The 27,913-nt window shown below is 41.1% G+C and overlaps 1 protein-coding gene across 4 annotated transcripts in view; it reads left to right on the forward strand.

Moving 5' to 3' along the window:
- nutf2 (nuclear transport factor 2) overlaps positions 1-26,889 on the forward strand; it is a 56,740-nt gene extending 29,851 nt beyond the window's left edge. For all 4 annotated transcript variants that reach the window (XM_068049538.1, XM_068049539.1, XM_068049541.1 and 1 more), the window contains one exon: positions 26,370-26,889. In XM_068049538.1, the coding sequence (XP_067905639.1) occupies positions 26,370-26,483 (114 nt within the window). In that variant the 3' untranslated portion in view covers positions 26,484-26,889. The remainder of the gene's footprint in view (positions 1-26,369) is intronic.
- Positions 26,890-27,913: the final 1,024 nt, after the last annotated feature.

The raw sequence follows: 27,913 nt of genomic DNA on the forward strand, positions 1-27,913 counted from the left end.
ATGAGTGGCGGCTATTTTCAGTACACTAGCATGAGTGGAATGATTCAGTGTAATTTGAGGGTGAGTTAGAATATGCTGCCATCTTCCCTGACTCAGGTTAATTATTTGTTTTCTAATTAGCGGCCTGCTTTTTGACTGGTAAATGGATAATGTAAGAGTCTAAGTATAGGACTAGCAAAATGTAATTTAATATCAAATCAATATTCAGTACTTGAACTGTACAATCAGCAATATTTGACTAACCAAGGAGATGAATTGGCAGAAGTGTTCTGGTTTGTTATAGGTAAATTCTGCTTAATGTAAATTTTTTTAATAGCTGAAAAGAATTATTTACTTGTCATTAAAATAGTGCTCAATTATATTCGTGTAATAGTTATGTCACTCAAAGTTAGCTAATGGTTACATTTTTGATTGTACCATGAATAATTAGCTTGTGTACAGTTCCAAATGAGATGTTTGATCCCTTTATTCATTGTGGTGCATTTTCTGATCTGGTTAGCAGAGCTCTTTCAAGTCCAGTAGAAGAATTCAATAGAAATGGACTGAGCTCATGGGTTGTTTCTGAAATAGTTTTGTGCTTGCTATTTCCTTGTGTTAAAATAGTAAACCATGCTGTTTGAGCAGTTTCTTTTCTACTTGTAATGAGAATTTTTCTGTATTTTGCTATATATATGCATTTTGTAAAATAATATCAGATTTTATGCCATGGTCTTCTGGCCAGGTGCTGTAATTTGAATTCAGCATGTACATAATCATAGAAATTTCAGAATAGGAACCATTCGGAATGATTGATGCCTGTGCCTTTTAACTAACGCAATCTACCTGAATCAAGTTTTCCTCCCTTTCCCTGTATTCTTCATTTTTGTTTCAAATACTCATTCTAATAATGTTCCAGCCTCTGTCTCAACGGATGTTCATGTTAAACCATTCATGTTTAAGAATACACTATGTGGAAAAAGTTCTAACTTGACTCTTACTGAGTTTATTTTCCCTGTTATTGAATTCCTGACTAGTAAAAACATCTTTTACTGTCTACTTTCAAACATTTCATAATCATATAAGTCATCTGAAACCTCTGCTAGATCCTCCTTATAAACGTCTAATTGTAAAACCAGGCCCAACTTTTTGAGCCTTTCTTCACGACTATAATCTCTCTTTCCTGGTATTATTCTAGTGAATCTTCACTGTACTCTTTCCATGGCAGTGATATTGTTATAACGGGATGCCCAGAACTACACAATACTTCCAGCTGTGGCTTCGGCATTGTCTTGTACAAATTTAATATAATTTTGTTGCTTTTACATTCAATGCACCAAATGGAAAATACAGAATTTCTTTTGCCTTTTTATGTTTTCTATGTGCATTATCCCCTTTTTAGCAATCAATACATCTGCACCCGTAGATTTCTTGCACTCTGTCGCAAATTTGCATAGATTGAATGAGGTTGCCCCACTTTGACTTGATGTCTGCAGCAGGTCAGCCACACACCTGAACTTTTTTTCTAATTTTACCTTGTGCTTGTCAACTTCCACAGACAAATTGCTTAACTTTTTCAATTGAAGCAGCTGGAATTGGTGAAGATGGCAAATAGTCCAGGGGCAGAATGAGAGAATTGGCCAAGTGCAGCAGGGGCAATTTAGTCTTGACTTCCCTGCCAGTTTTTTATTGTGTGTATATGGTATCTAATCCATGAATCATTTGTGCCAGTTTAGTGTAAATATATTGGCCGAAATGTACTGAAATTGGCGTCATTTAGACCGTAGAAACCATAATGCTTAGTATTATCAAACTTGACCGTGTGCAGGTTTTACTCTTCCTGATTTGTTTCTGCTTTAAATTATTAATACTTTCTTCAAAATATATTCTGGTGTTTTGTAATGGAATCTTCTAATACATGGTAATGGCATTTGAAAATACAGGAAAATGAAATCAAACTTGGTAACCATTTGTTTCATCTTTTGCTCAGGCAGATGACGACCAAGTTATAGGCTTCCAACAAACATTTTTGTTGAAATGTCTTAGTGATACCTGGGTGTGTACCAATGAGGTCTTCAGGCTAGCACTTCACAACTTTTAATAAATCAACAACTCTCTCTCCTCTGTGTCTTTCCTCCTCCCCAGTAAGCATTACTTTTTGCAGTTCTGCACGTGTGTGACCTTTACAGGAAATTGCGCCATGTTTTTGTGATAAGCCCATGTGGGTTTGGCTTGTCTTGAGTGTTGCACTGAATTTTAATTTACTAGTTTGCCCCAATTCTGTGAATATAACAATGTAATTTGCACCTGCAATGTACAATATATAAGCTTTGGATGTGTATACACCCTGTGTCCCTTTAATACCATTGCACCAGCACAATTCTATCCAGTTCAGCTAAGTTGCAAGTGCTTTTTGTGTGGTTGCTGACTGTGTTAGCTATTTATTGCTAATTAGACTGGGTTATTCATTTTGCGCTAAATTAAGCCATGATCTTTAATAAACTGCTATATAGGTATACTATAGTTTTTTTTGGAGGGTGGGAAACTTTACAGGCAATGATTTGATATTAATCATGTATATTAATTTTTGAAAAATCTAATTTATGACTAATCGAAAAAATTTAACAAGTAAAAGAATCTGCTGTTTGTAAAGTGTCAGATATTATCTACAATGGCCCGGAGTTTCCTGTTTGGACACAACTTGAACTTGTGCCCATTTTGACTATGTCAAGTGGCACCAAAATATTCTCCCAATCTCATCAGAATATGCTCAAACTTGAAATGGGCATAAATCAGTATTGGCAGCCACACCAGTGTTTTTTTTTAATTAATTCATGAGTTGTGGGCGTTGCTGGATTTATTTATTGCCCATCAATAATTATCCTTGAGGTGGTAGCGAACTGCTGTAGTCCATGTGGTGAAGCTAATAGTACAGTGCTGTTAGGGAGCTCCAGGATTTTGACCCAGCGATGATTAAGGACTGGTGATATATTTCCATGGCAGGATGGTGTGTGGCTTGGAGAGGAATTTTGAGGTGGTGGTGGTCTCATGCACCAGCAGTTGTCCTCCTTCCTAGTGAGAGGTGTTGTCGAAGAAGCCTTGGTGAGTTGCTGCAGTGAATCTTATAGATGGTATATACTGCAGCCATGCTGTGCCAGTGGTGGAGGAAGTGAATGTTTAAGGTGGTGCATGGGGCGTCAGTCAAGTGGGCTGCTGGTGTTGACCTTCTTGAGTGTTGGAGCTGTGTTCATCCAGGCAACTGGCAAGTATTCCAATACACTTCTGACTTTGTTCTTGTAGATAGTGGAAAGGCTTTGGGTAGTTAGGAGGTGAGTTAATTGCTGCTGAATACCTAGCCTCTGCCTCCTCTTGTAGCCACAATACTTATGGACCTGTTTCTGGTCCGTGACAACCCCCTCAGGATATTGATGGTGGAGGATTCGACAATGATGTTGCCATTGACTGTCAAGGGGAGGTGGTTAGACTTCTCTTTGTTGGAGTTGTGGGTCTTAAAATTGAAAGTTTCAACTCATTCAACCATCATTCATGCTCATCAGTCACAGCATTTATAACAACCTGTAATTGCAAGCTTTTCAATTTTTAATGTGATTTATGCTTAACCATAAAATTACGTGAAAAAAAAGAGTATGTCTCAGGTGAGGATTTTTTATAAAAATGCTCTGAAAATTGCAATTAAAAAGACAAGATAAAATTATTTTGTTTCTTGCCACACCTGAAAATCTGATTCTAATGTTGAAACCACTTCCCAAACAAGTGCACTTGGAGGATACTCCCGTTTGAGCCAGGGACATGGCCTGTTTTGTAGGTGGCGATTTGTTCAGATGGAAGGTTTGATAGATAGATGTAAACAAAAAACTGAAGATGCGGCCCTATTTTAGTGACGAGCATTAAACCCTTATGCCCAAAATTCCACAATCTTCGAAGCCATATTATTGGTTTGGGCCCAGATTATGTGTGTATCTGAGCAAGAATGCAGAGGAAACAGGAGACCAACATATAAAATTCATGTCGAATTAGCTTTGTCAGTAATACTTTTTATACCTTCCATTGCAAAGTAGAATTTGTTGTCATCCGTGGAAACCATTACCCATTTGGAAACACTGCAAAGCATTAAATATGAAGATGAAACACATCGACCAGCAATTTGCAATGTTAGCAGCAGTTCTATATTGACAAAATGGATACAACTTGTTACAAAACTTAAAATATGCATCAATGACTGACTTTCTGGTATTACTGAAATTATGTTGGTTTCAAAACCAAATATTCATGTGTATTTCAGAACTGTCCAGTGCTCAAAATTCATTTTGTTTTTCTCGAATTATCTCTCATTTCCTCAGATTATCTGGGGCAGAGTTGCCATGTATTCTTTCAGTAATGTACCGAAGGGGCAATTATTCATGTATGAACTTTGAAACTGAGTTAGGTAACTACCCAATGAGACCATTGCAGCATAATGCAATCTTGTCCACCCATTTGTAGGGGTAGTTGCATTCTGATAGAGTGAGAGTTCTAGTTGACTGAAGAGGGCTGAAACCATTTGTGGAGCTCCCTTGGCCTCAAGTCAACCAACTCAGCATAGATCTGGAACCTTCCAGCTGCTAACCAGCTAAAATCTTAGTCATCAAACTACTGTGGTTTTGGCTTTGAGTTCATGGGAAGGCTAAGGGGGAAATATTTGAAAAAGCCAAGCATTTATGCTACAGGGAGGAAAAACTGACTGGGTTGAGAGTTCTCACTAAGCAGATCCAACCCATTAGCTCCCTAAATTTTTTTTAAAAACAGGACTGTAATCATTGTCATTTAATTATATATTTTTAATAATAGTAATGGTCTTTCATTGTACTGAGAGATTTCTCATGTTTCTGAAATTGCTGTGCAAATGAGGGTCTGTGATACACTGAGGGATTATTTTCTAGCATGTTACAGGAAAAAAATTAAACGAAGTAAGCACTCTAATCACTTTAGAAGTCTCTAGGCAGCTAGCTCGTGAAAAGCATGGAGAGTGATGCATGGTGACCTCAGAGGATACATAGGATAAATGAATATTGGTTTTGCGATTTTGCCTTAACTTAATAGTACAGAAGAAACTTATTTCTAACCAATATATTTTAACAGCTGATTCATGATTTTCTACAGTGACATGAAGTTCTGCTCTTGTCTTGAATGGGTTGAGCAATAGTAGTTGTGGAGAAATTTGCACCTTTATTGTCCTCAGATCCTATTTTCTGTTGAATGAGTCCTCATTCTTTGTCATTGTGGGAAAAGCGAGATGCAAAATGCTTAATATCCTAGGTGCAGTATGTAGAAGAGCAGTGAAGTTCTCCCAGTGTCTGGGCATTTTTCCATCAACTAACATCAATAAAAAAAAAAAATCTGCTTATTATCTCATTGCTGTTTGTATGATCTTGCTGAGGACATATTTTCCTGCATTTCAAATACTTCAATGGCTGTGAAGCACTTTGCGACATCTTGAGGTAGTGAACGGTAATATATATATATTATACATTCTTCCTATTTAGTGTCTCAAATGGAAGAAAATGGGAAAAAGCCTTCAAGATAGCTGAGAAGAAGCACCAATAAAATTATCTCAAATACAAAAAATGTAATCTAGCTGGCTTCTATTGAACTACATTATGGAATATCAGTAAATTCAGTATTTATATTTGTGTTTGGTTGCTCGTCTCTGATATTTTACATCTGTGGAAAGCTACAAAGAAAGAAAGAATGTCAGAGCTGGTAGACACTTGAGAGGTACCTGGGGGCAAAATGGCACGTTTCTTCTCAGCCAGGTTGACCAACCTCAGATGATTGTCGGGGGTCGTGACCCACTTTGAGTTGCCACTTCACACAATACAAAGACAATGAGAGACCTATCCATATTCAAAAAATGAGATCCAGTACACACAAGAAGAGTTGGCAATAGACAAAAAAGGAATGAATCCCCATATTCCTAAAAGTGATATAGCACTATGCCCGTGCAGTCTAGAACCCATGTACAAAAATTGTTAATTCCCCATGCCCGTTCTAGCTCCTTTCTGTTTTATCGATACTTTGCCTATCTTGGGAGCTCCAGCTTTTTAAATTTCCTGGACTTGGAGAATAGATTAAAGGTTGATTCCTGATTGGTGCAAAAGTACAGGTCTCCAGTTGACACCGATCAGAGTGCAGATTTTACAAGTGCTGAAGCTGAACAGAATTTGAAATAAGCTTTATACATAAGTAAGAGGGATGATAGGCCAGCTAAATCGGATTTGGCTTGTGGATTGTGTTTTCAACATCCCTATCGTAGTCCGTGCTTTTTCCCTTGAAGATTGACTTACCCTATGCACTCTTAACCATTTTCTCTATACTCCATGCATTGCACATTCATTGGATGCATTACTCTTATTGCCTGTGTGCTTTCCAAGCTTGACTAGCACCCTCCAACCCAGTGAGCCAACTTTGTGAAATAAAAACAAGAAATGCTGGAAATACTCAGCAGGTCTGGCAGCATCTGTGGAGAGAGAAGCAGAGTTAACGTTTCAGGTCAGTGACAGCAGTTCTGATGAAAGGTCACTGACCTGAAACATTAACTCTGCTTCTGTCCCCACAGATGCTGCCAGACCTGCTGAGTATTTCCAGCATTTCTTGTTTTTATTATGTTAACTTTGTGATTCATGTACGAGGACACCCAGATCCGTCAGAATGAACACATTTCCCAGTCTTTTTTATTTTTCCTACCAAAGTGGGTAACTTCACACTTTGCCACATTGTATTCCATCCGCCATGTTCTTGCCCACTCACCCAATCTGTCTCTTTCCCTCTGCAGTCTCTGTGTTCTCCTTATTGTATACTTTCCCACCTAATTTGATATTGTTAGCAAAACTAAATATGTTGCACTCAGTCCCTCTCATCTAAGTTATTAATATAGATTGTAAGTAGCTGAAGCCCAAGTATTGATCATTATGGTACCTCACAAGTTTCAGCCTGCCAACCTGAAAATGTCCCATTTGTTCCTATACACACGCTCCTGTCATTAACCAATCCTCAATCCACATTAATATGACCCTCAATCCTATGATTGCTAATTTTGTGGATTAACCTCTTATCGAATGCTTTTTGAAATCCAAATACTCTACATCCATGGGTTCCCCTTATCCATCCTACTAGTTGCATTCTCGAAAAACCCTAACAGATTGGTTAAATACGATTTCCCTTTCATAAATCTCTGTTGTATCTGCTTAATCATGTTATAATTTTCCAAGTGCCCTGTTGCCAGTTCCCTAACAATAGATTCTAGCATTTTGCCTACTGCTAATCTTTGGCTAACTGGCCTACAGTATCCCAACCTTTTTTCTTTCCCCCTTTCTTAAATAGTGTTGTTATCTATGCTACCTCCTAATGCTTAGGAATTGTTCTAGAAACTAAGGAATTCTGGAAGATCAAACCAGTGCATCCATGGAATTGCAGTTACATGTACTAAAGGGTCAGCAAAGATATTAGAGATAACTATTTCCCTGAAACTTCCAGTACATTCTGTGTACAAACATTTAGAGGTAGCATTTGCAAGAATATGGGATTTGGGTGTCAGCTTCACTAAATTGATGGCACTCCCACCTTTGAGTCAAAAATTTGTGGATTCGAGCCCCTCTCCAGAATTTCAGTACGTATCTTTGCTATTACTTTGGTAAACTGGATGCTGAATTGTTCAAGATGTTGTACTTTAGATGAAATGATAATTGACACAAACCACCCCCCCCCCCCCCTCCCCCAAAACCCCTACACTCACCCTGGTCTGCCTCTTGTAGACATAAAATATCCCATTCCTCTATTTGAAGAAGTGCAGGGAGTTATCCCAGCATTTGGGAAACATTGCTTTCTCAATCAGTGCTATGGGAAAAGAGCAAGTGTAGGTGGTAATTTTTCTTCTTTGCTGTTCTTGGGACATTGCTGTGCACAACTTGGCTGCTACATTTAGTCTCCATATAGTGACACTCTGCAAGTGTAGTTCACTTGATGTGTGGAGCTTTGAGACATCTGAAGGATATACGGTTATATGTAAATACAAGTTATTTTTATGTTGGTGGTGGGGTTGGGATGCTTGGTAGGATATGGAAGCTAATTGTTAAACTCAATTTAAACATTGCTCATGATTACATTTCTGCTGCTCTATGTGTGTATATTTATATATAGTTATTTTTATATAGGCACACACACATTATATACACATATGGTAGCAGGGTCATTTGCCACCTCAGGGGATGGTCGTCCCAGTTCTTTCACCAGTTAATCCAGGCCCAGGTAAGGGTCCCATGCCCAAGGTTATGAGCCACAGCCAATGGTGGAACCATTGAATTTTCAGTGGTGATGGGGGAAGAGCTAGGACCTTGAGGGACAACGGCTGTTTACAGGCGAAGGATCCTTTGGGCAGAGGACTTGTGTCTCCTTCAAAGTGCACATGAAGAAGGCAATGGGAAATCACCTTATATACCTTTCCCCTAGTCATATTGCTCATTTTTCATTGAATTTTTTTTAAAAAAAGAAGGCTTTTGATGGGCAACTGAAGAAAAGTGCAGGACCGTGAGGGGTGGCGAAAGGAGCAGAGGACCTGCCCTTGGGCAGATCACGGCTACTATGTAGGCATACAGTGCACAGTCAAATCTGATAACCAATGGACTGCTAATCCAGAGTAAACAAATACTATACTGAACAGGCATAGGAGAGAAAAAAGGGGCAAAACATGAGGCTAGATATGTATATTTGGTTTAAGGATATAACTAAGGATGGGGTGAGGTTTGGGAAACTGCAGTGTGATCAACTTTTGATATTTTAGTATAAATATTTTGCACTTAAGTTGGAAGTTTGATGCAAAGGAACTGAGAGGCAGGACAGCAAGTACATAATAGCAAAGTGGTTTTCCATTCACTCTTGAGACACTCCCAATTTATACATTGTCAGCTAAATAGATGTCAGCAAAAAATTTTTAAACTGCATTTGTGCTACTGTTCTAGAACCATAGAAAAATTATATTACACAAGGAGGCCATTCAACCCGTCGTGTCCGTGCCAGCTGGAAAAAAAATTAGCTGCCCAATCGAATCCCGCCTTCCAGCACCTGGTCCATAGCCTTGCCGGTTACAGCACTTCAGGTGCATGTCCAGGTACCTTTTAAAAGAATTGAGGGTTTCTGCCTCCACCACCATTCCCGGCAGTGAATTCCAGACAGCTACCACGCTCTGGGTGAAAAAGTTTTTCCTCATGTCTCCTCAAATCCTTCTACCAATCAACTTAAATCTGTGCCCCGTGGTAATTTATCTCTCCGCTAGGGGAAACAGGTCCTTCCTGTCTACTGTATCTAGGCCCCTCATAATTTTGTACACCCCAATTAAGTCACCCCTCAGTCTCCTCTTTTCTAAGGAAAACAACCCTAGCCTATCCAATCTTTCCTCATACCTGCAATTTTCAAGCCCTGGCAACATTCTTGTAAATCTCCCCTGTACTCTCTCCAGAGTAATTAGGACCTTTTTGTAATGTGGTGACCAGAACTGTACGCAATACTCCAACTGTGGCCTAACCAGCGTTTTATACAGCTCTGGCATTACATCCCTGTTTTTGAATTCTATACCTCAGCCAATAAAGGGAAGCATTCCATATGCCTTCTTAACCCCTCTCTCTACCTGTCCTGCCACCTTCAGGGACCTGTGGACATGCACTCCAAGGTCTCTCACATCTACCCCTCTCAATATCCTCCCGTTTATTGTATACTCCTTCACTTTTTATTTGCCCTCCCCAAATGCATTACCTCACAGTTATCTGGATTGAATTCCATTTGCCACCCTTCCGCCCGCTCAACCAAACCATTAATATCTATCTGGCGTCTATGGCTATCCTCTTCACTATCAACTACTCGGCCAATTTTTGTGTCATCAGCAAATTTCCCAATCATGCCACCCACATTTAAGTCCAAATCATAAATATATACCACAAACAGCAAGGGACCCAACGCTGAGCCCTGTGGAATGTCACTGGAAACAGCTTTCCATTCGCAAAAACATCCGTCGGCTACTATCCTTTGTTTCCTGTCCCTGAGCCAATTCTGGATCCAATCTGCCACATTCCCATATATCCCATCGGCTTTCATTTTACTGGCCAGTCTGCCATGTGGGACCTTGTCAAATGCCTTCCTAAAGTCCAGGTAGACCTCATCTGCTGCACTACCCTCATCAATCCTTCTTGTTCCTCAAAAAACTCGATCAAGTTAGTAAGACATGACCTTCCCTTAACAAATCCATGCTGACTATCCCTGATTAATCCATGCCTTTCCAAGTGGCAGTTTATCCTGTCCTTCAGAATAGATTCTAACAATTTACCCACCACCGAGGTCAGACTGACCGGCCTATAATTATTTGGCCTATCCCTCGCACCCTTTTTAAACAATGGTACAACATTCGCAGATCTCCACTCATCTGGTACCTCTCCTGTATCTAGTGAAGATTTGAAGATGATCCTCAGCGCATCTGCTATTTCCTCCCTGGCTTCCTTTAACAACCTGGGATGCAATCCATCCAGCCGTGGCGATTTATCCACTTTCAAGGATGCCAGACAATCTAGTACTTCCTCTCTCGTTATGCTTATCGTAACTAATATTTCACACTCCTCTTCTTTAACTACAGTGTCTACATCAACCCTCTCCTTTGTGAAGACAGAGACAAAGTACTCATGAAGAACCCTGCCCACGTCTTCTGCATCCACGCATAAGTTCCCTTGTACATCTCTGATAGGCCCTACCATTTCCTTATTTATCCTCTTGCTCTTAATGTACTGATAAAACATCTTCGGGTTTTCCTTGATTTTACCTGCCAATAATTTTTCATGTCCTCTCTTTGCTTTTCTAATTTCCTTTTTACTTTACCCCTGCACTTTCTATACTCTTCTAGGTTTTCTAAAGTATTAAGATTTTTGTGATCATCATCAGCTTTCTTTTTCTGTTTGAACTTACTATGTAAGCTTCTAGATAAGCAGGGGGCTTTAGATTTGGCATGACCACCCTTTGTCTTTGTGGGGACATGCCTACACTGTGCCATTAGTATTTCGCTTTTGATGGCAAAATTCCATTTGCCTTCATTATCACCTGCTGTACCTGCAAACTAGTTTTCTGCGATTCATGCACGCAGATACCCAGATCCCTCTGCACCGAAGCACTTTGAAGTTTCCCTCCATTTAGATAATTCGCCTTTCTATTCTTCTGACCAAAATGGATAACCTCACACTTATCCACGTTAAAATCCATCTGCCAAATTTTGGCCCATTTATCTAATCTAGCCATATCCATTTGCAGATTTCTTACCACTTTATTGCAACTTACTGTCCAACTATTTTAGTGACATCTGCAAATTTAGCTATAGTACCTTCTACCCTGCATCCAAGTCATTTATATAGATTGTAAATAGTTGGGGCCCGAGGACCGAACCCTGTGACACCCCACTAGTTGCATCTTGCCAACCAGAAAAAGACCCATTTATCCCGACTCTCTGTTTTCTCTTGGTTCGCCAAACCTCTGTCCAAGCTAATAAATTAACCCCATGTGATCTTACCTTGTGTATTAACCTTTTGTGCAGCACCTTATCAAATGCCTTCTGGAAGTCCAGATATACTACATCTACAGGATCCCCATTATCCACTTTGCTTGTTACAGCTTTGAAGAACTCTAGCAAATTAGTCAAACACTATTTACCCTTCATAAAACCATGCTGACTCTGATGGATTGCGTTTTGACTTTCTAAATATCCTGTTATTACTTCCTTAATAATGGATTCTAGCAATTTCCCAACGACAGATGTTAAACTAACTGGTCTATAGTTTACTTTCTGCTGCCCTCCCTTTTTGAATAAGGGTGTTACATTAGCTTTTTTCCAATCCACTGGAACCTTTCCCGTATCCAGGGAATTTTGGAATATTATAACCAATGGAGCCACTATCTCCACTGCCACTTACTTTAAGACCCTAGGATGTAGGCCATCAGGCCCTGGGGACTTTTTTGCCTTCAACTCCAATAGTTTGTTCAGTACCTTTTCCCTTGTGGTTGTTCTAAGTTCCTCCCTTTCTATAACCTTTGCATTACCTGATACTATTGGGATGGTACTGGTGTCCAGTCTATATGCATATTAAAATTGCCCATGGTTATTGCCATACCTTTCTTACAAGTCCCCAGTATTTCCTGGTTTATACTGTGCCGCACTGCGGGATTACTGTTTGGGGACCTATAGATAACTCCCACCAGTGACGACTTTCCCTTGCAATTTCTTATTTCTACCCAGACAGATTCGACGTTTTGATCTCCAGTGCCTATGTCGTTTCTCACTTACAGCACTGGTCTCTTCCTTCACTAACTAACAAAGCTACAGCACCTCCTTTTCCTTCCTGTCTGTCCTTCCGAAATACTGAGTACCCTTGGATATTCAATTCCCAAACCTGGTTTCCCTCCCACTCCAAGTTCCTCTGCAGGCCAGATGAGCTATCTCGAACCCTGGCACCTGGTAGGCAACAGAGCCTTCGGGACTCTCGATCCTGGCCACAGAGAACAGTGTCTATGCCCCTAACTATACTATCCCCGATTACGACTATGTTTCTGTTTTCTCCCCCCAGTTGAATGGCTCCCTGTACCACGGTGCTGTGGTCAGTTTGCTCATCCTCCCTACAGTCTCTGCTCTCGTCCACACAGGGAGCAAGAATTTCAAACCTGTTGGACAAGAACAATGGCTGAGACTCCTGCAGCACTACCTCCTGGATCCCTCTACCTACCTCATTCATAGTCACACTCTCCTGTCCCTGACCACTGGCCGAATTCAAGGTAGTTAATCTAAGGGGTGTGACTGCTCCTGAAACACAGCGTCCAGGTAACACTCCCTCTCCCTGATGTGTCGCAGTGTCCGAAGCTCAGGCTCCAGCTCATCAACTCTGAGCCGGAGTTTTTCGAGTAACCAACACTTGCTACAGAGGTGGTCACGAGGAACCACAATGGGGTTCACCAGCTCCCACATCATACAGGTACAACACATCGCCTGGTCCTGCATCTCTATTTTATATAATTAGATTTTAATTTGTTATTTAAATTTCCGACAGGTCTTTAGTTTTTTTAAAATCAGCTTTAGTCTTTAGTTTATATACTTATAAATCAATCAAGTCTTACTCTATGTTGATTCAATTAATTTAAATTAAAAACTTACCTGAATACTGACCCCAGCTGCTTTCTGTTTCCCTGCTCCCACTGTTCAATGTGACATCACTCTGACGTCACTTTTCGATTTTTCCCCGGCTTCTCAGGCTCCACTCCTCTCTGCCTCTCTCCCACACAAACCTCCGGTCCTGCTGCTCAGAGATGAGAATTTTTCTCAGAGGGTCATTAGTCTCTGCTCTCTGGAGAAGAGAATTCCACTGGAGCCTGGGTCATTGAATATTTTTAAGGCTGAGCTAGATAGATTATTGATTGACAAGGGAGTCAAAGGTTATAGGGGGTAGACAGGAAAGTGGAGTTGAGGCCATGATCAGATCAGCCATGATCTCATCGAATGTGTGAGCAGGCTCGAGGATCTGAATGGCCGGCCTACTGCTCCCGATTCCTCTGGTCATATGTAACAATGATATTTGAGCCATTAGAAAGGATAAGTAAAGATACATTTGAATTATACCAGAAAATTAAGGTTTTTGTTGGGGAAAAGTTCACAAAAGAGAAGATTGAGTCAATCTAATAGAGGTTTTGTACAATTATAAAAAGCTTTCAAAGAGTAGATAGTGATGGTTTCCTCTGGGTGGTGAGTTGGTATCTTAGTGAGACTCTTTTCCGTGGCCTTGATATCTGTCCCAAAGTGTGGCATCCAAAAATGGGCACACATTTTACCCGTGGCGTAACCAATAATAATAACAACAAAGGAGATTAACGGTCCCTCTTTGCTGATGAACTCTATGCTCTAACTTATAAAACTTAGAATCTTAAATGCCTTTTAATAGCTTTATTAATTTGCCCTCATTTTTGAATGCTTTGTGCATTGGAACTTCTAAGTCTCTCTGTTCCTCCTTTTAAAGAACATAAAAGTACTGGAAAATGGCATTTGAATGCATTGCTCCAGTTGAAGAGTTGGCACTGAAACCTATGATCAGGCAATTAGCACCCCTTCTGTGTAATTTCTATGATTGTAACCAAATTTAGTTTTGTTGTTGAACCTCCATTTTTCTACACACCACTTATCCACCACAATTTTTGCTGGACACAACGTTACACAAAAACCTATATGTGTGCCTGCTTGTCTTGCTACTCCAGTAAATCTGAAAATATTGTTCTGGGTTTAGTATCAATAAAGTTTCCTGTTGAGATATTTCTTTTCAAGGCTGAAGAGCCTTAGCTGAGCAAGCTGTTGCTCATAATTCCCTTCTAAAAATTGGAGATCAGCCTTTTTGCTTTCTTCTGCACTGGCTCTAGAATCTGGATGGCCACCTTGTGTAATGATGACTTCAAATGATATTGTATATCCAATATAGCTGCCACCATGAGGTTTAGATTAGATTAGAGATACAGCACTGAAACAGGCCCTTCGGCCCACCGAGTCTGTGCCGAACATCAACCACCCATTTATACTAATCCTACACTAATCCCATATTCCTACCAAACATCCCCACCTGTCCCTATATTTCCCTACCACCTACCTATACTAGTGACAATTTATAATGGCCAATTTACCTATCAACCTGCAAGTCTTTTGGCTTGTGGGAGGAAACCGGAGCACCCGGAGAAAACCCACTGTGTATTTTAAGTTTGTGTAGCATAGGCCTGTTTGAGGAAGTTCTTCTAAACATTATTCTGGTAATACAATTGCTTAAAGAACTTGTGACACAAATGTGTAGTAGAAATTGCATAATATTTGTCTGTCTAGTGTTTTGAGCTGATTAGTTGAGGATTGGAATTGCCCTATTTCGTCTGACTGCATTTAAGCGGCAGGTTGGCTCAATGATGGTATTTTCACTTCTGGAACAGAAACATATGGGTTCAAACACCACGGCAGAACTTGAACATAAAAGTTAGGCTAAAACTGCAGCATTGAAGGGGTGTTGCATTGTTAGAGGTGCAGTTTTTTTTGCTGAGACATTGAAAATATTTGTCCTAGTAGACACAAGATTCCATGGCAGTATTTGAAGAAAAGCAAAGTAATTTTCAAAGTGTTCTGGCCAACATTTATTCCCCAACCAACATCACGAAGTAGATTAACTGGTGATTTATCTATTTCATTGCTATTTACGGAATTTTGCTGTGGGCACATTGGCTGCTGTGATTGGCAACATGACCACGATGATGACACTTCAAAAATGGTTCATTGGCTGTAGTGTGCTTTGGGCCATGCTGAGAACATAAGAGATTATACAAATATAAGTTCATTTATTTTTCAGTCAGAAGCAGGCAGGATGAACAGTGCAGCACTGCAGATTTCAAGGACTGGGCAGGGTCTGCTTCAGTGTACTGTACTACTGACCACTTCAGATCCACATACACAGTTGTATTCATTTTCCATGTAATCAATGGAAACAGAACAGTATAAGAGTTTCTTGAAGTGCACCAACGCAGCATAACTCAATTTCTATGACCACAGTGTGTGCTTTGTGAAATTAAAACTGCACTCAGTATAATCAGATAAACTGTGGCCTTTTGGCATTCTCTAAATAAAAGAATAAAGAAAGACTTGCATTTACATAGCGTTTTTCATGACCACCAGATGTCTCAAAGTGCTTTACACCCAATGAAGTACTTTTGAAGTGTAGTCCTTGTTGCAATGTAGCAAATGCAGAAGCCAATTTTGTGCAAAGCAAACTCTCACAAATAGCAATGTGATTATAACCAGATAATCTGTTCTTATGTAGTGTTGATTGAAGGATAAATATTGCCCAGGAAGCTGGGGATAACACCCCTGCTCTTTTTTGAAATTGTGCATGTAATATTTTGTATCCACCGGAGCAGGCAGATGGGGCCTTGGTTTAATGTCTCGTCTGAAAGACAACACCTCCGACAGTGCAGCACTCCCTCAGTGCTGTATTGTACTGTACTAGAGTGCCAGTCTTGATTTTTATAATCAAGCCTCTGGAGAGGGACTTGAACCCAGAGCCTCGTGACTCAGAGGCGAGAGTGCTTCCAGCTGAACCGCGGCTGAAGCTCTAATAATGTAAATAACTTGTTACTGTGGGTCATGTCTTTGAAAGAAAGTGAATTGCTTTTCAGGCCACTTTTTACTGCATCTGCTGATCAGTTAACTGAAGAATCTCTAATAAGGACACAGATGGCTAAAGCTGGGGAAGACAAGAGTTTAGAAACAAGAAATTTTGCCAAGTGTAATTTTATAATGGTATTGGAGGCCAGATATGATTAGTGATTGCACAGTTGATCAGTTTTTTTGTTCATTCATGGGATGTGGTCGTCGCTTGCTATGCCAGCATTTATGGCCCATCCCTAATTGCCCTTGAGACGATGGTGGTGAACTGCCTTCTTGAACCGCTGCAGTCCATGTGGGGTAGGTACACCCACTGTGCTGTTAGGAAGGGATTTCCAGGATTTTGACCCAGTGACAGTGACCTAACAGTGATACAGTTCCAAGTCAGGATGGTGTGTGGCTTGGAGGGGGACTTGCAGGTGGTGGTGTTGCCATGCAGCTGTTGCCCTTGTCTTTCTAGTTGGTAGAGATCGTGGGTTTGGAAGGTGCTGTCTAAGGAGCCTTGGTGCATTGCTGCAGTGCATCTTGTAGATGGTACACTATGCTGCCACTGTGCATCGAGGGTGGAGGGTGTGAATGTTTGTGGATGGGGGGCCAGTCAAGTGGGCTGCTTAGTCCTGGGTGGTGTCGAGCTTCTTGAGTGTTGTTGGAGCTGCTCCCATCCAGGCCCATGGAGAGTATTCCATCACGCTCATGATTTGTGCCTTATAGATTGTGGACAGGCTTTGGGGAGGGAGGAAGTGAGTTACTCGCTGCAGGATTCCTAACTTCTGACCTACTCTTGTAGCCACAGTAATTTATAATGGCGACTCCAGTTCAGTTTCTAGTCAATGGTAACCCCCCAGGATGTTGATAGTGGGGGATTCAGCGATCGTAATGCTATTGAATGTCAAGTGGAGATGGTTAGATTCTCTCGTTGGAGATGGTCATTGCCTGGCCCTTGTGTGGCGCAAATGTTACTTGCCTCTTATGGCCCCAAGCCTGGATTTTGTCCAGGTCTTGCTGCATTTCTACACTGACTGCTTCAGTCCCTGAGGAGTCGCGAATGGTGCTGAACATTGTGCAATCATCAGCAAACACCCCCACTTCTGATCTTATGATTGAAGGAAGGTCATTGATGAAGCAGCTGAAGATGGTTGGGCCTAGGACACTACCCTGAGGAATTCTTGCTGTGATGTCCTGGAGCTGAGATGATTGACATCCAACAACCACAACCATCTCAGTTCCGAAGAAGGGTCACTGACCCGAAACGTTAACTCTGCTTCTCTTTTCACAGATGCTGCCAGACCTGCTGAGTGGTTCCAGCATTTCTTTTTATTTCAGATTTCCAGCATCAGCAGTATGTTGCTTTGATTATAACCACAACCATCTTCCTTTGCGCTGATATGACACCAACCAGAGGAGTGTTTTCCCCCTGATTCCCATTGACTCCAGTTCTGCTAGGGCTCCTTGATGCCATACTTGGTCAAGGGCAGTCACTCTCGCCTCACTCTGGAGTTCAACTCTTTTGTCCATGTTTGAACCAAGGCTGTAATGAAGTCAGTAGCTGAGTGGTTCTGGCAGAACCCAAACTGAGCGTCAGTGAGCAGGTTATTGATAAGCAAGTGCTGCTTGATAGCGCAGTTGACGACACCTTCCATCACAGCATATTGCACTGCAGCAATGCACCAAGGCTCCTTAGACAGCACCTTCCAAACCCATGTCAAAAGTAGACTGATGGGGCGGTAATTGGCTGTGTTGGATTTGTCCTTTTTGTGTACAAGACATATCTGGGCAATTTTCCACATTGCTGGGTTGATGCCAGTGTCGTAGTTGTACTGGAGTAGCTTGGCTTGGGGCAATTTCTAGAGCACAGGTCTTCATTACTCTTGCCGGAATGTCGTCAGGGCCCTTAGCCTTTGCAGTATTCAGTGCCTGCAATTGTTTCTTGATATCACGTGGAGTGAATCGAATTGGCTGAAGACTGGCATCTGTAATGCTGGGGACTTCAGGAGGAGGCTGAGATGGATCATCCACTCGGCACTTCTGGCTGAAGATTGTTGCAAATGCTTCAGCCTTATCTTTTGCGCTGATGTGCTGGGCTCCCCCATCATTGAGGATGGGGATATTTGTGGAACCACTTCCTCCTGTTAGTTTAATTGTCCACCACCATTCACGACTGGTTGTGGCAGGACTGCAGAGCTTAGATCTGATCTGTTGGTTATGGGATCGCTTAGCTTTGTCTACCACATGCTGTTTGGCATGCAAGTAGTCCTGGGTTGTAGCTTCACCAGGTTGACGCCTCATGTTGAGGTATGCATGGTGCTGCCCCTGGCTTGCCCTCCTGCACTCTTCATTGAACCAAGGTTGATCCCCCCCCCCCAACTGGATGGTAATGGTAGAGTGGGGGATTTGTCTGGCCATGAGGTTACAGATTCTGGTTGAGTACAATTCTGTTGCTGCTAATGGCCCACAGCGCCTCATGGTTGCCCAGTTTTGCATTGCTAGATCTGTTTGAAATCTACCCTATTTAGCACGGTGGTAGTGCTACACAACACAATGGAGGGTATCCTCAATGTGAAGATGGGACTTTGTCTCTACTAGGACTGTGCGGTGGTCACCTCTACCAATACTGTCATGGACAGATGCATCTGCGACAGGCAGATGGGTGAGGACAAGGTCAAGTATGTTTTTCCCTCTTGTTGGTTCCCTCACCAGCTGCTGCAGGCTCAGTCTAGCAGCTATGTCTTTGAGGACTCGGCTAGCTCGATCAGTAGTGGTGCTACCGAGCCACTCTTGGTGATGGACATTGAAGTCCCTCACCCAGAGTACATTCTGTGCCCTTGCCATCCTCAGTGCTTCCTCCAAGTGGTGTTCAACATGGAAGAGTACTTATTCATCAGCTGAGGAGGGACAGTAGGTGGTAATCAGTAGAAGTTTTCCTTGCCCACGTTTGATCTAATGCCATAAGACATCATGGGGTCCGGAGTCTATGTTGAGGACTCCCAGGGCAACTCCCTCCCGACTGTATACCACTGTGCCACCACCTCTGCTGGGTCTGTCCTGGTGCAACAGGACATAGCCGGCGATGGTAATTGCAGTGTCTGGGACATTGTCTGTAAGATATGATTCCGTGAGTATGACTGTCAGACTGCTGCTTGACTAGTCTGTGAGACAGCTCTCCCAACTTTGACACAAGCCCCCAGATGTTAGTAAGGAGGACTTTGCAGGGTCAACAGGGCTGGGTTTGCTGTTGTCATTTCCGGTGCCTAGTCGATGCCAGGTGATCTTTCCGGTTTCATTCCTTGTGACTTTGTAGCGGTTTAATACAGCTGAGTGGCTTGCTTGGCCATCTCAGAGGGTATTAAGAGTCAACCACATTGCTATGGTGTCACATGTAGGCCCGACCAGGTAAGGACAGCGGATTTCCTTCCCTAAAGGACATTAGTGAAACAGATGGGTTTTTATGACAGCCGACAGTGGTTTCATGGCCGTCATTAGACGAGCTTTTAATTCCAGACTTTTATTAATCTGGAATGAATACCACCTCCTGCCGTGGTGGGATTCGAACCCATGTCCCTAGAGCAATACCCTGGGTCTTTGGGTTACCAGTCCAATGACAATACCACTATGCTACTGCCTCCCCTATTTTGGTTGCATTCATGGCGTATGACCCCAATAATTTGTTTTTATTGCTGTAGATGCCAAATAATTACTGGAAAAAATTAATGGAAATTCAGATTTAATACAATTAAATCTTTGTTTCAGACTATTCTCAATGGTCTTGTTAGTTAGATATCTAAAACGAGTGAAACATGCTGTTTTAAAACTGATCATGGGATACATACTAAATTTAATTTGAGAATATTGAACATAAATTTTTTTTCAAGAAGTTGGTTCTGATAAGCAGTTTAATTGCAGCCATTTCAAAGGTCAAAGCATGAACAACACTGAAGGGAACAGCAGTTTTTACTGTAGGAACATGTTTTAGTAAATTTTGTTAAGTTATAATCCACTGTTTTCATGTCTACTGGTAATGCGCTACATAGTAGCTAACTGCAATTGTGGTTTGGTTCGAACATTATTGACCTGACTGATACTGTACCACCACTGTACTCAAACAGTATGCTGAGGCATCCTCAGTACTAAGCTAAAAGAATAATTAAAGGAGCTTCTTGTATTTTTCTGAGTCTGATTAGTTCCTAACTGCAAAATATATCAGTTCTACAACTCACCATGCCCTTCAGTTGAACAGAAAGGAAGGGTACAGTCTCGTCCAGGAACTCTCTGTGCAGATGCTGATTTCATGCTTTATTACTTGCCATCAGTCCTTGACAAGAAATCGAATTCTGGTTATGGGCTAAGTATTAAAGAATTAGTACTTGGATTTCCACTGGTCATAGTCTTTACAATACAGAAGGCTGTTCGGCCCATCAAATCCATGCCAGCTCTCTGTCGAGCAATCCAGTCCCATTCTCCCCCTCTATTCTCATAGCCTTGCAAGTTTAATTCCCTCAAGTGCCTATCCAGTTTCCTTTTGCAATAATAGTCTTCACTTCCAGCATCATTGTAGGCAGCGAGTTCCAGGTCATTACCACTCGCTGCGTAAAAAGGATTTTCTTGACATTTCCCTGCATCTCTTGCCCAAAACCTTAAATCTGTGTCCCCTGGTCCTTGTACCATCAGCTAATGGGAATGGCTTTTCATTTTCTATCTTATCTAAATTGTCATATTCTTGTACAGTTCTCTCAGATTTTCCCTCAACCTCCTGGTCTCCAAGGGGACCAACCCCCCCGGCTTCTGCAACCTAACCTTGCAGCTAATTTCCGTCATCCCTGGAACCATTCTAGTAAATCTCTTAAGGATTCTCACCTCCTTCCTCAACTGTGGTGGCTGGAACTGGACACAATACTGTAGTTGTGGCCTAACCAGAGCTTTATAAAAGTTCAGCATAAATTCCCTCCCTTTGTACTCAATATCTCTATTTATGAAGTCCAAGATCCCATATTGCTTTGCCAATTACTCTCCCAATATGTCCTGCCGCTTTAAAGATTTATGCACATAAACCCCCAGATTCCCTGTCCCTGCACACTCCTTCGAACTGTGCCTTTAAGTATATATTGCCTCTCCCAATCCCTGCTGCCAGAATGCATTACCCCTCACTTCTCTATTAAATTCCATCTGCCACTTGTCTGCCCATTCTGCTCGTCTGTCTCTCCTGTTGCTGTCGATTGGTATCATCCTCATTGTTTGCCACACCTCCAAGTTTGGTGTCATTGGCAAATTTTGAAATTTTACTCTGTATTCCAATATCCAAGTCATTTATATAAATCAAAAAAACACTGAATGTTGGGGAACACGATTGTTTCACATCCTCCAGTCTGAAAAACTACCATTTGCCATGACTTGCTGTTTTTGATCCTTAAGTCAATTTTTTTTATCCAAGCTGACACTGGCCCTCCTATTCAATTTTGTTAATCAGCCTTTTATGTGGTTCTTTGTCAAATGTTTTTAAAAAATCCATATTGACCACAGCCAGTGCATTCCCTTCAGCAATCTTCTTTGTCACTTCATCAGAATTTCAATTAGAGTAGTTAAACATGATCTACCTTTTACAAATCCATGCTGGTTCTCAATGAACTCAGTCCTCTACAAGTGCCTGTTAATTTTTTCCCTGATATTATTTTAAAAATCTTATCTGCTGCTGATAAACTGACCAGCCTGTATTTACTAGGAATGGCCTTGCACCCTTTCCTGAATAAGAGTGTTACATTTGCCACTTTCCAATCCACTGGCACCTCCCCCGTATCTTGGGAAGATTTGAAGATTATGACGAGCCCTTCCGCTAACTCCATCCCCACTTCCATTAGCAACCTGAGATGCAAGCCATCCGGACTGGACGACTTATCCACTCTAAGCATAGCCAGCCTTTCCTGCCTATCAATTTTCACTCCATCCATTACCTCTGCTTCTCCGCTTCTAATATTTTGTCAGCATCCTTTTCCTTAGTAAACAATGATAACAAAGTACTCATTACGCATTGCCTGCATCTCTGAGCACATCAGTGATTTAAGTAGGCCACAAAATCTGCAGGATACAATCCTGCGTCAGCAGGGGTTCCTAATTTATATGGGCTCCGACAGCACTATGATCACATCTCTGATGCTTGCCTGTCATGGAAGGTGTGGGGATTGGCCAGGCATATCAGCTCGGAGCAAGAGTAGGCCACTGGGCCCGTCGAGCCTGCTCTGCCATTCAACAAGGTCATGGCTGATCTGATTTGTAACTCAACTCTACATTCTTGCCCACTCCCAATAACCTTTCACCCCCTTGCTTATCAAGAATCTATCTACCTCTACCTTAAAAATATTCAAAGATTGTGCTTCCACCACCTTTTGAGGAAGAGCTCCAAAGACTCACGATCCTCTGAGAGATTTTTTTTCCTCATCTCTGTCTTAAATGAGTGACCCCTTATTTTTAAACAGTGACCCCCCCCTCCTCCCCCCAGTTCTAGATTCTCCCACAAGAGGAAACATCCTTTCCACATCCACCCTGTCAAGACCCCTCAGGACCTTGTATGTTTCAATCAAGTCACCTCTTACTCTTCCAAGTTCCAGCAGATGCAAGCCAAGCCTTTCCTCATAAGACAACCTGCCCATTCCAGGTATTACTGGCGTAAACCTTCTCTGAACTGCTTCCAACGCATTTCCATCCTTCCTTAAATAAGGAGACCATTACTGTACACAGTACTCCAGATGTGGTCTCACCAATGCCCTGTATAATTGAAGCATAACCTCCCTACTTTTGTATTCATTTCTCCTCGCAATAAACAATAACATTCTATTCGCTTTCCTAGTTACTTGTACCTGCATACAAACCTTTTGTGATGCATGCATTAGGACACCTAGATCCCTCTGCATCTCAGAGCTCTGCTGTCTCTCACCATTAAGATAATGACTTTTTTATTATTCTTCCTGCCAAAATGGGCAATTTCACATTTTCCCACATTATACTGCATTTGCTAGATCTTTGCCCACTCACTTAACCTATCTATGTCCCTTTGTAGCCTCCTTATGTCCTTTTCACAACTTACTTTTCTACCTATCTTTGTGTCATCAGCAAATTTAGCAACCATACCTTCAGTCCTTTCGTCCAAGTCATTTATATAAATGGTGGTAAGTTGAGGCCCCAGCATTGATCCCTGTGGCACACCATTTGTTTCATCTTGCCAACTAGAAAATGACCTATTTATGCCTACTTTTTCTTTCCTGTTAGCTAGCCAATCTTCTATCCATGCCAATATGCTACCCCCTACACCATGATGAGCTTTTATTTTCTGCAATAACCTTTGATGTGGCACGTTATCAAATGCCTTCTGGAAATCTAAGAACAGTAATCCACTGGTTCCCTTTTATCCAAAGCACATGTTACTTCAAAGAACTCCAATAAATTGGTTGAACATGATTTCCCTTTCGCAAAACCATGTTGACTGCCTGATTACCTTGAATTTTTCTTAAGTGTCCTGCTATAACATCTTTTATAATATCTTCTAACATTTTCTCTGTCATGTTAAGCTAACTGGCCTGTAATTTTCTGCTTTCTGTCTCCCCTTTTGAATAAAAGAGTTACATTTGCTATTTTCCAATCTAATGGAACCTTCCCTGAATCTAAGGAATTTTGAAAAATTAAAACCAACACATCAACTATCTCACTAGCCATTTCTTTTCAGACCCTAGGATGAAGTCCATCAGGACCCTGGGACTTGTCAGCCTGCTGCTCCAACAGTTTGCTCAGTTTCACTTTTTTGGTGATTGTAATTTTCTTGAGTTCCTTCCTCCCTTCCATTTCCTGATTTATAGCTATTTCTGAGATGTTAGCTGTATCCTGTGTAGTGAAGACTGATGCAAAATACCTGTTCAATTCATCTGCCATCTCCTTATTTTCCATTATTAATTCTGCAGACTTACTTTGTATAGGACCAACACTCACTTTGTTAACTTTTTAAAATATATTTAGAAACTCTTACTATCTGTTCTTATATTTCTAGCTGGCTTTCTCTTGTACTCTAATTTTTCCCTCCTTATGAATCTTTTATTCATTCTTTGCTCTTTATATTCTGTCCAATCTTCTGACCTGCCATACATCTTTGTGCAACTATATGCTTTTTCTTTAAGTTTAATACTATATTTAACTATTTTAGTTAACCATGGATGATGGGTCCTCCCCTTGGAATTTTTTTTCTTTTTGGAATGTACCTATTCTGTGCATTCTGAAATATTCCCTTAAATGTCTGCTACTGTGTCTGTATTGATCTACCCCTTAACCTAATTTTCCAGCTCACTTTAACTAGCTCTGCTTTCATGCCCTCATGACTGCCCTTATTTAAGTTTAAAATACTAGTCTTAGACCCACTCTTCTTTCCCTCAAGCTGAATGTAAAATTCAATCGTATGATCGCTGCTGCCTAGGGGCACCTTCACTATGAAGTCATTAATCCTACCTCGTTGCACAATACAGGTCTAATATAGCCTGCTATAATAAAAACAAAAAATGCTGTAAATACTCAGCAGGTCTGGCAGCATCTGTGGAGAGAGAAGCAGAGTTAACGCTTCAGGTCAGTGACACCAGTTCTGATGAAAGGTCACTGACCTGAAGCGTTAACTCTGCTTCTCTCTCCACAGATGCTGCCAGACCTGCTGAGTATTTACAGCATTTTTTGTATTTGTTTCAGATTTCCAGCATCTGCAGTATTTTGCTTTTATTTTAATATAGCCTGCTCTTTGGCTTCAGACCATGCTGTCTAAGAAACTATCCCAAAAAGATTCTATGAACTCATCTAGTCTATCTTTGCCCATCTGATTTTTCTAGTCTATATGTAGATTAAAATACCCTAAGATGATTGCCGTATCTTTCTGACAAGCTCCCATTATTTCTTCCTTTATACCCTGTCCTACCATGTGCTTACTGTTAGGGGGCCTGTACACCACTTCCACAAGTGAATTCTTGCTTTTATCATTTCTCATCTCTACCCAAACCGCTTCTATATCCTGGTTTCCTGAACTTCGGTCATCCCTCTCTATTGTGCTAATACCATTATTAATTAACAGAGACACCCCTCCACATTTTCCTCGCTTCCTGTCCTTCCTAAATGTAATGTAAATGTCAATATTCAGGTCCCAATCTATGTCATCCTGCAGCCATGTCTCTTTAATGGCTAACAGATCATACTTATTTATTTCTATTTGCGCTATTAGTTCATCTGTTTAGTTTTGAATGCTTGATGCATTCAGATACAGAGCGTTTAGCTTTGTCCTTTTTATTATTTTTGTAACCTCGAGCATTATCAGCTGATTTACTCTTAGATTTGTACCCACTGTCCCTTCCTGTCACGGTTTGTATATCTTTTCCCATATTACTGCCTTTCTCTCTTGCCTTGTCTCTACTCTGATTTACCACATCTTCCCAAATTTGATCCCTGGCCCCTACTATTTAGTTTAAAACCCTCTCCTACTTCCTGAGTAATGCAGCTCGCTAAAACACTGGTCCCAGCACGGTTTGGGTGTAGACCGACCCAACGGTACAGCCTCCACTTTCCCCAGTACTGGTGCCAATGCCCCACGAACCAGAACCCACTTCTACCACGCCAGTCTTTGAGCCACACATTCCTTTCTCTAATCTTATTTGCCCTATGCCAATTTGCATGTGGCTCATCTAATCCAGACCCATAGTGCCCCTGGGTCCTTCATGCAAGGGGGCTGATTCAATAATTTATTTTACAAACGGTGACTTCTTAGGAGTGCCGGCTGCTTCTCTCACCAGTCCTTTCCCATGCAACTCTTTTGTGCCAGCATTGAGATCGGTATCCTTGGGAACTCTCCGTATGGGGACATCTTTGCCCTTGAAGGAGGTACAGAAGCTCTGCTTCCTTACCAAGCCAACTGGAAAATCCCAGAAGCAGTGTGAGGGCTTTGTAAATAGATCTTTAATGTTTTCTGGTAGGTCCAGCCAGGAACTCCAGAGGACCAATGTATTGCATTTGCTTAAGTGACTAAATTGGGATAGTTGAAGTTTTTCACTAATGATTTTAGCTGTTCACACTAAGTGCAAGTAGAAAAGATTAAAGGAAATTTTTCAGAACCTAAACCTATTTTGTTTCTTTTCAGGCTGATGATGACCCTGTCATGGGATTTCACCAGATATTTCTACTGAAAAGCATCAATGACGCTTGGGTCTGCACCAATGATGTCTTCAGGCTAGCACTGCATAACTTTGGCTGAGACTTCTGCCTCAAGCACATCCCTACATCCACTCTTCTAGTCTGCTATTAATCACAATAACTGGATTCCAAATATCATACACAAGCGTGTACACAACAGTAAAATCTGCAACCTGCATAGTATCTAATCACAGTTTGCTTGAATTTAGCTATTTGTGCATGATATTTGGAAAGATGTTACTTTAGCTGACATGGGCAAGACAGTACCCCAGTATGTATTGTACCAGCATGCCTTAGAAGATAAGTCATACCACACTTACTTTTTTTCCCCTGTGTATTGGTAAGTTGCTATAGCAATCCAAAGAATCAAAATAAATAACAGCAACTACCTGTCCAACTTTTTGATTTGTTCATACCTTTTGTTGACTCATGATACAATAAACCATGTACCTTTCTTAAGATGAAAATGGTTTCATTTGGTTTCCTAGCACGTTTAAGGGTATTTCTTTTATTATTTATCATATAATCCAATTGAAGGATAAAATTGCTGTTGGGTATTGTTTGTGCTGGTGCAAAGGTTTAGTCACTTGTCTTTATCAAAGGACAGTCATAACACAAGTGAACTCAGACATAGTTATTTAGGCTCTGCCTTTCATATCATGATCTAACTTTGTTTCAGTTCTACTGAAGAATGCTTTTACCTCATTCTTGAAGAATTGAGGCGATAAAAAGAGTAAGATAGTGAGTGATGTAAGTCTTTTATAGCTGCGAGATATGACATTCAACATGATGTGTAAACTTCAACTTGGTGTGAATCTATAATTTTACTGAATATATTTGAACTTGAAAGTTCCATCGCTTAAATTTCTCAAATTTTGAAAGTTTCAATACAACAAGCCAGTACTTGGAGCATTAGGTTGCACCTGCAGAAACTCATACATTATATTTTAATTTTCCCTCTTTCTCTATTCTCCTATCCATGTGACTTCCTTCAGCTTAAAGGGTGAAGTCGTGTTAACTGGCCTAGCCCTTGGCTGCTGCCCGTGCTGCACTGTGATCAGTTGACATTTGAGCTGGAAGTAGATACAGAATGTCAGCTTTTCGTCTCGAATTGTTTCGCAGTTGTGGATTCCAATGCCACGCTCCCCCTTACATTTAAGTTAATGACCACAGAGTTGGAAAACTTGTGCTGTATCTGTTAGACTACTGCATCGTCTTGTTTCTTTCATGAAATTGTTGACTGAAACAGATCCAAGTAACCTGTTACAATTTAAAAAGGAAAATGGTGTCCATTCATTCATATTGGACTATGCCGCTTGGTATGAGAGTTGGAGATTATAATGCAAAAAATACTAGTAATGCAATAAGCATTGTGAACAAAATAAAAATTAGCATTTATCTTAAAGAATTATGTGAATGTTAATGGTACCTTTAAGAATGCTGGATTTGTTTCTCCTAATATAGAATAAGTTTGGTGTTCCAGGTTTTGAA

This window comes from Heterodontus francisci, chromosome 17 (assembly GCF_036365525.1).
Source record: "Heterodontus francisci isolate sHetFra1 chromosome 17, sHetFra1.hap1, whole genome shotgun sequence".
Lineage (NCBI taxonomy): Eukaryota > Metazoa > Chordata > Chondrichthyes > Heterodontiformes > Heterodontidae > Heterodontus > Heterodontus francisci.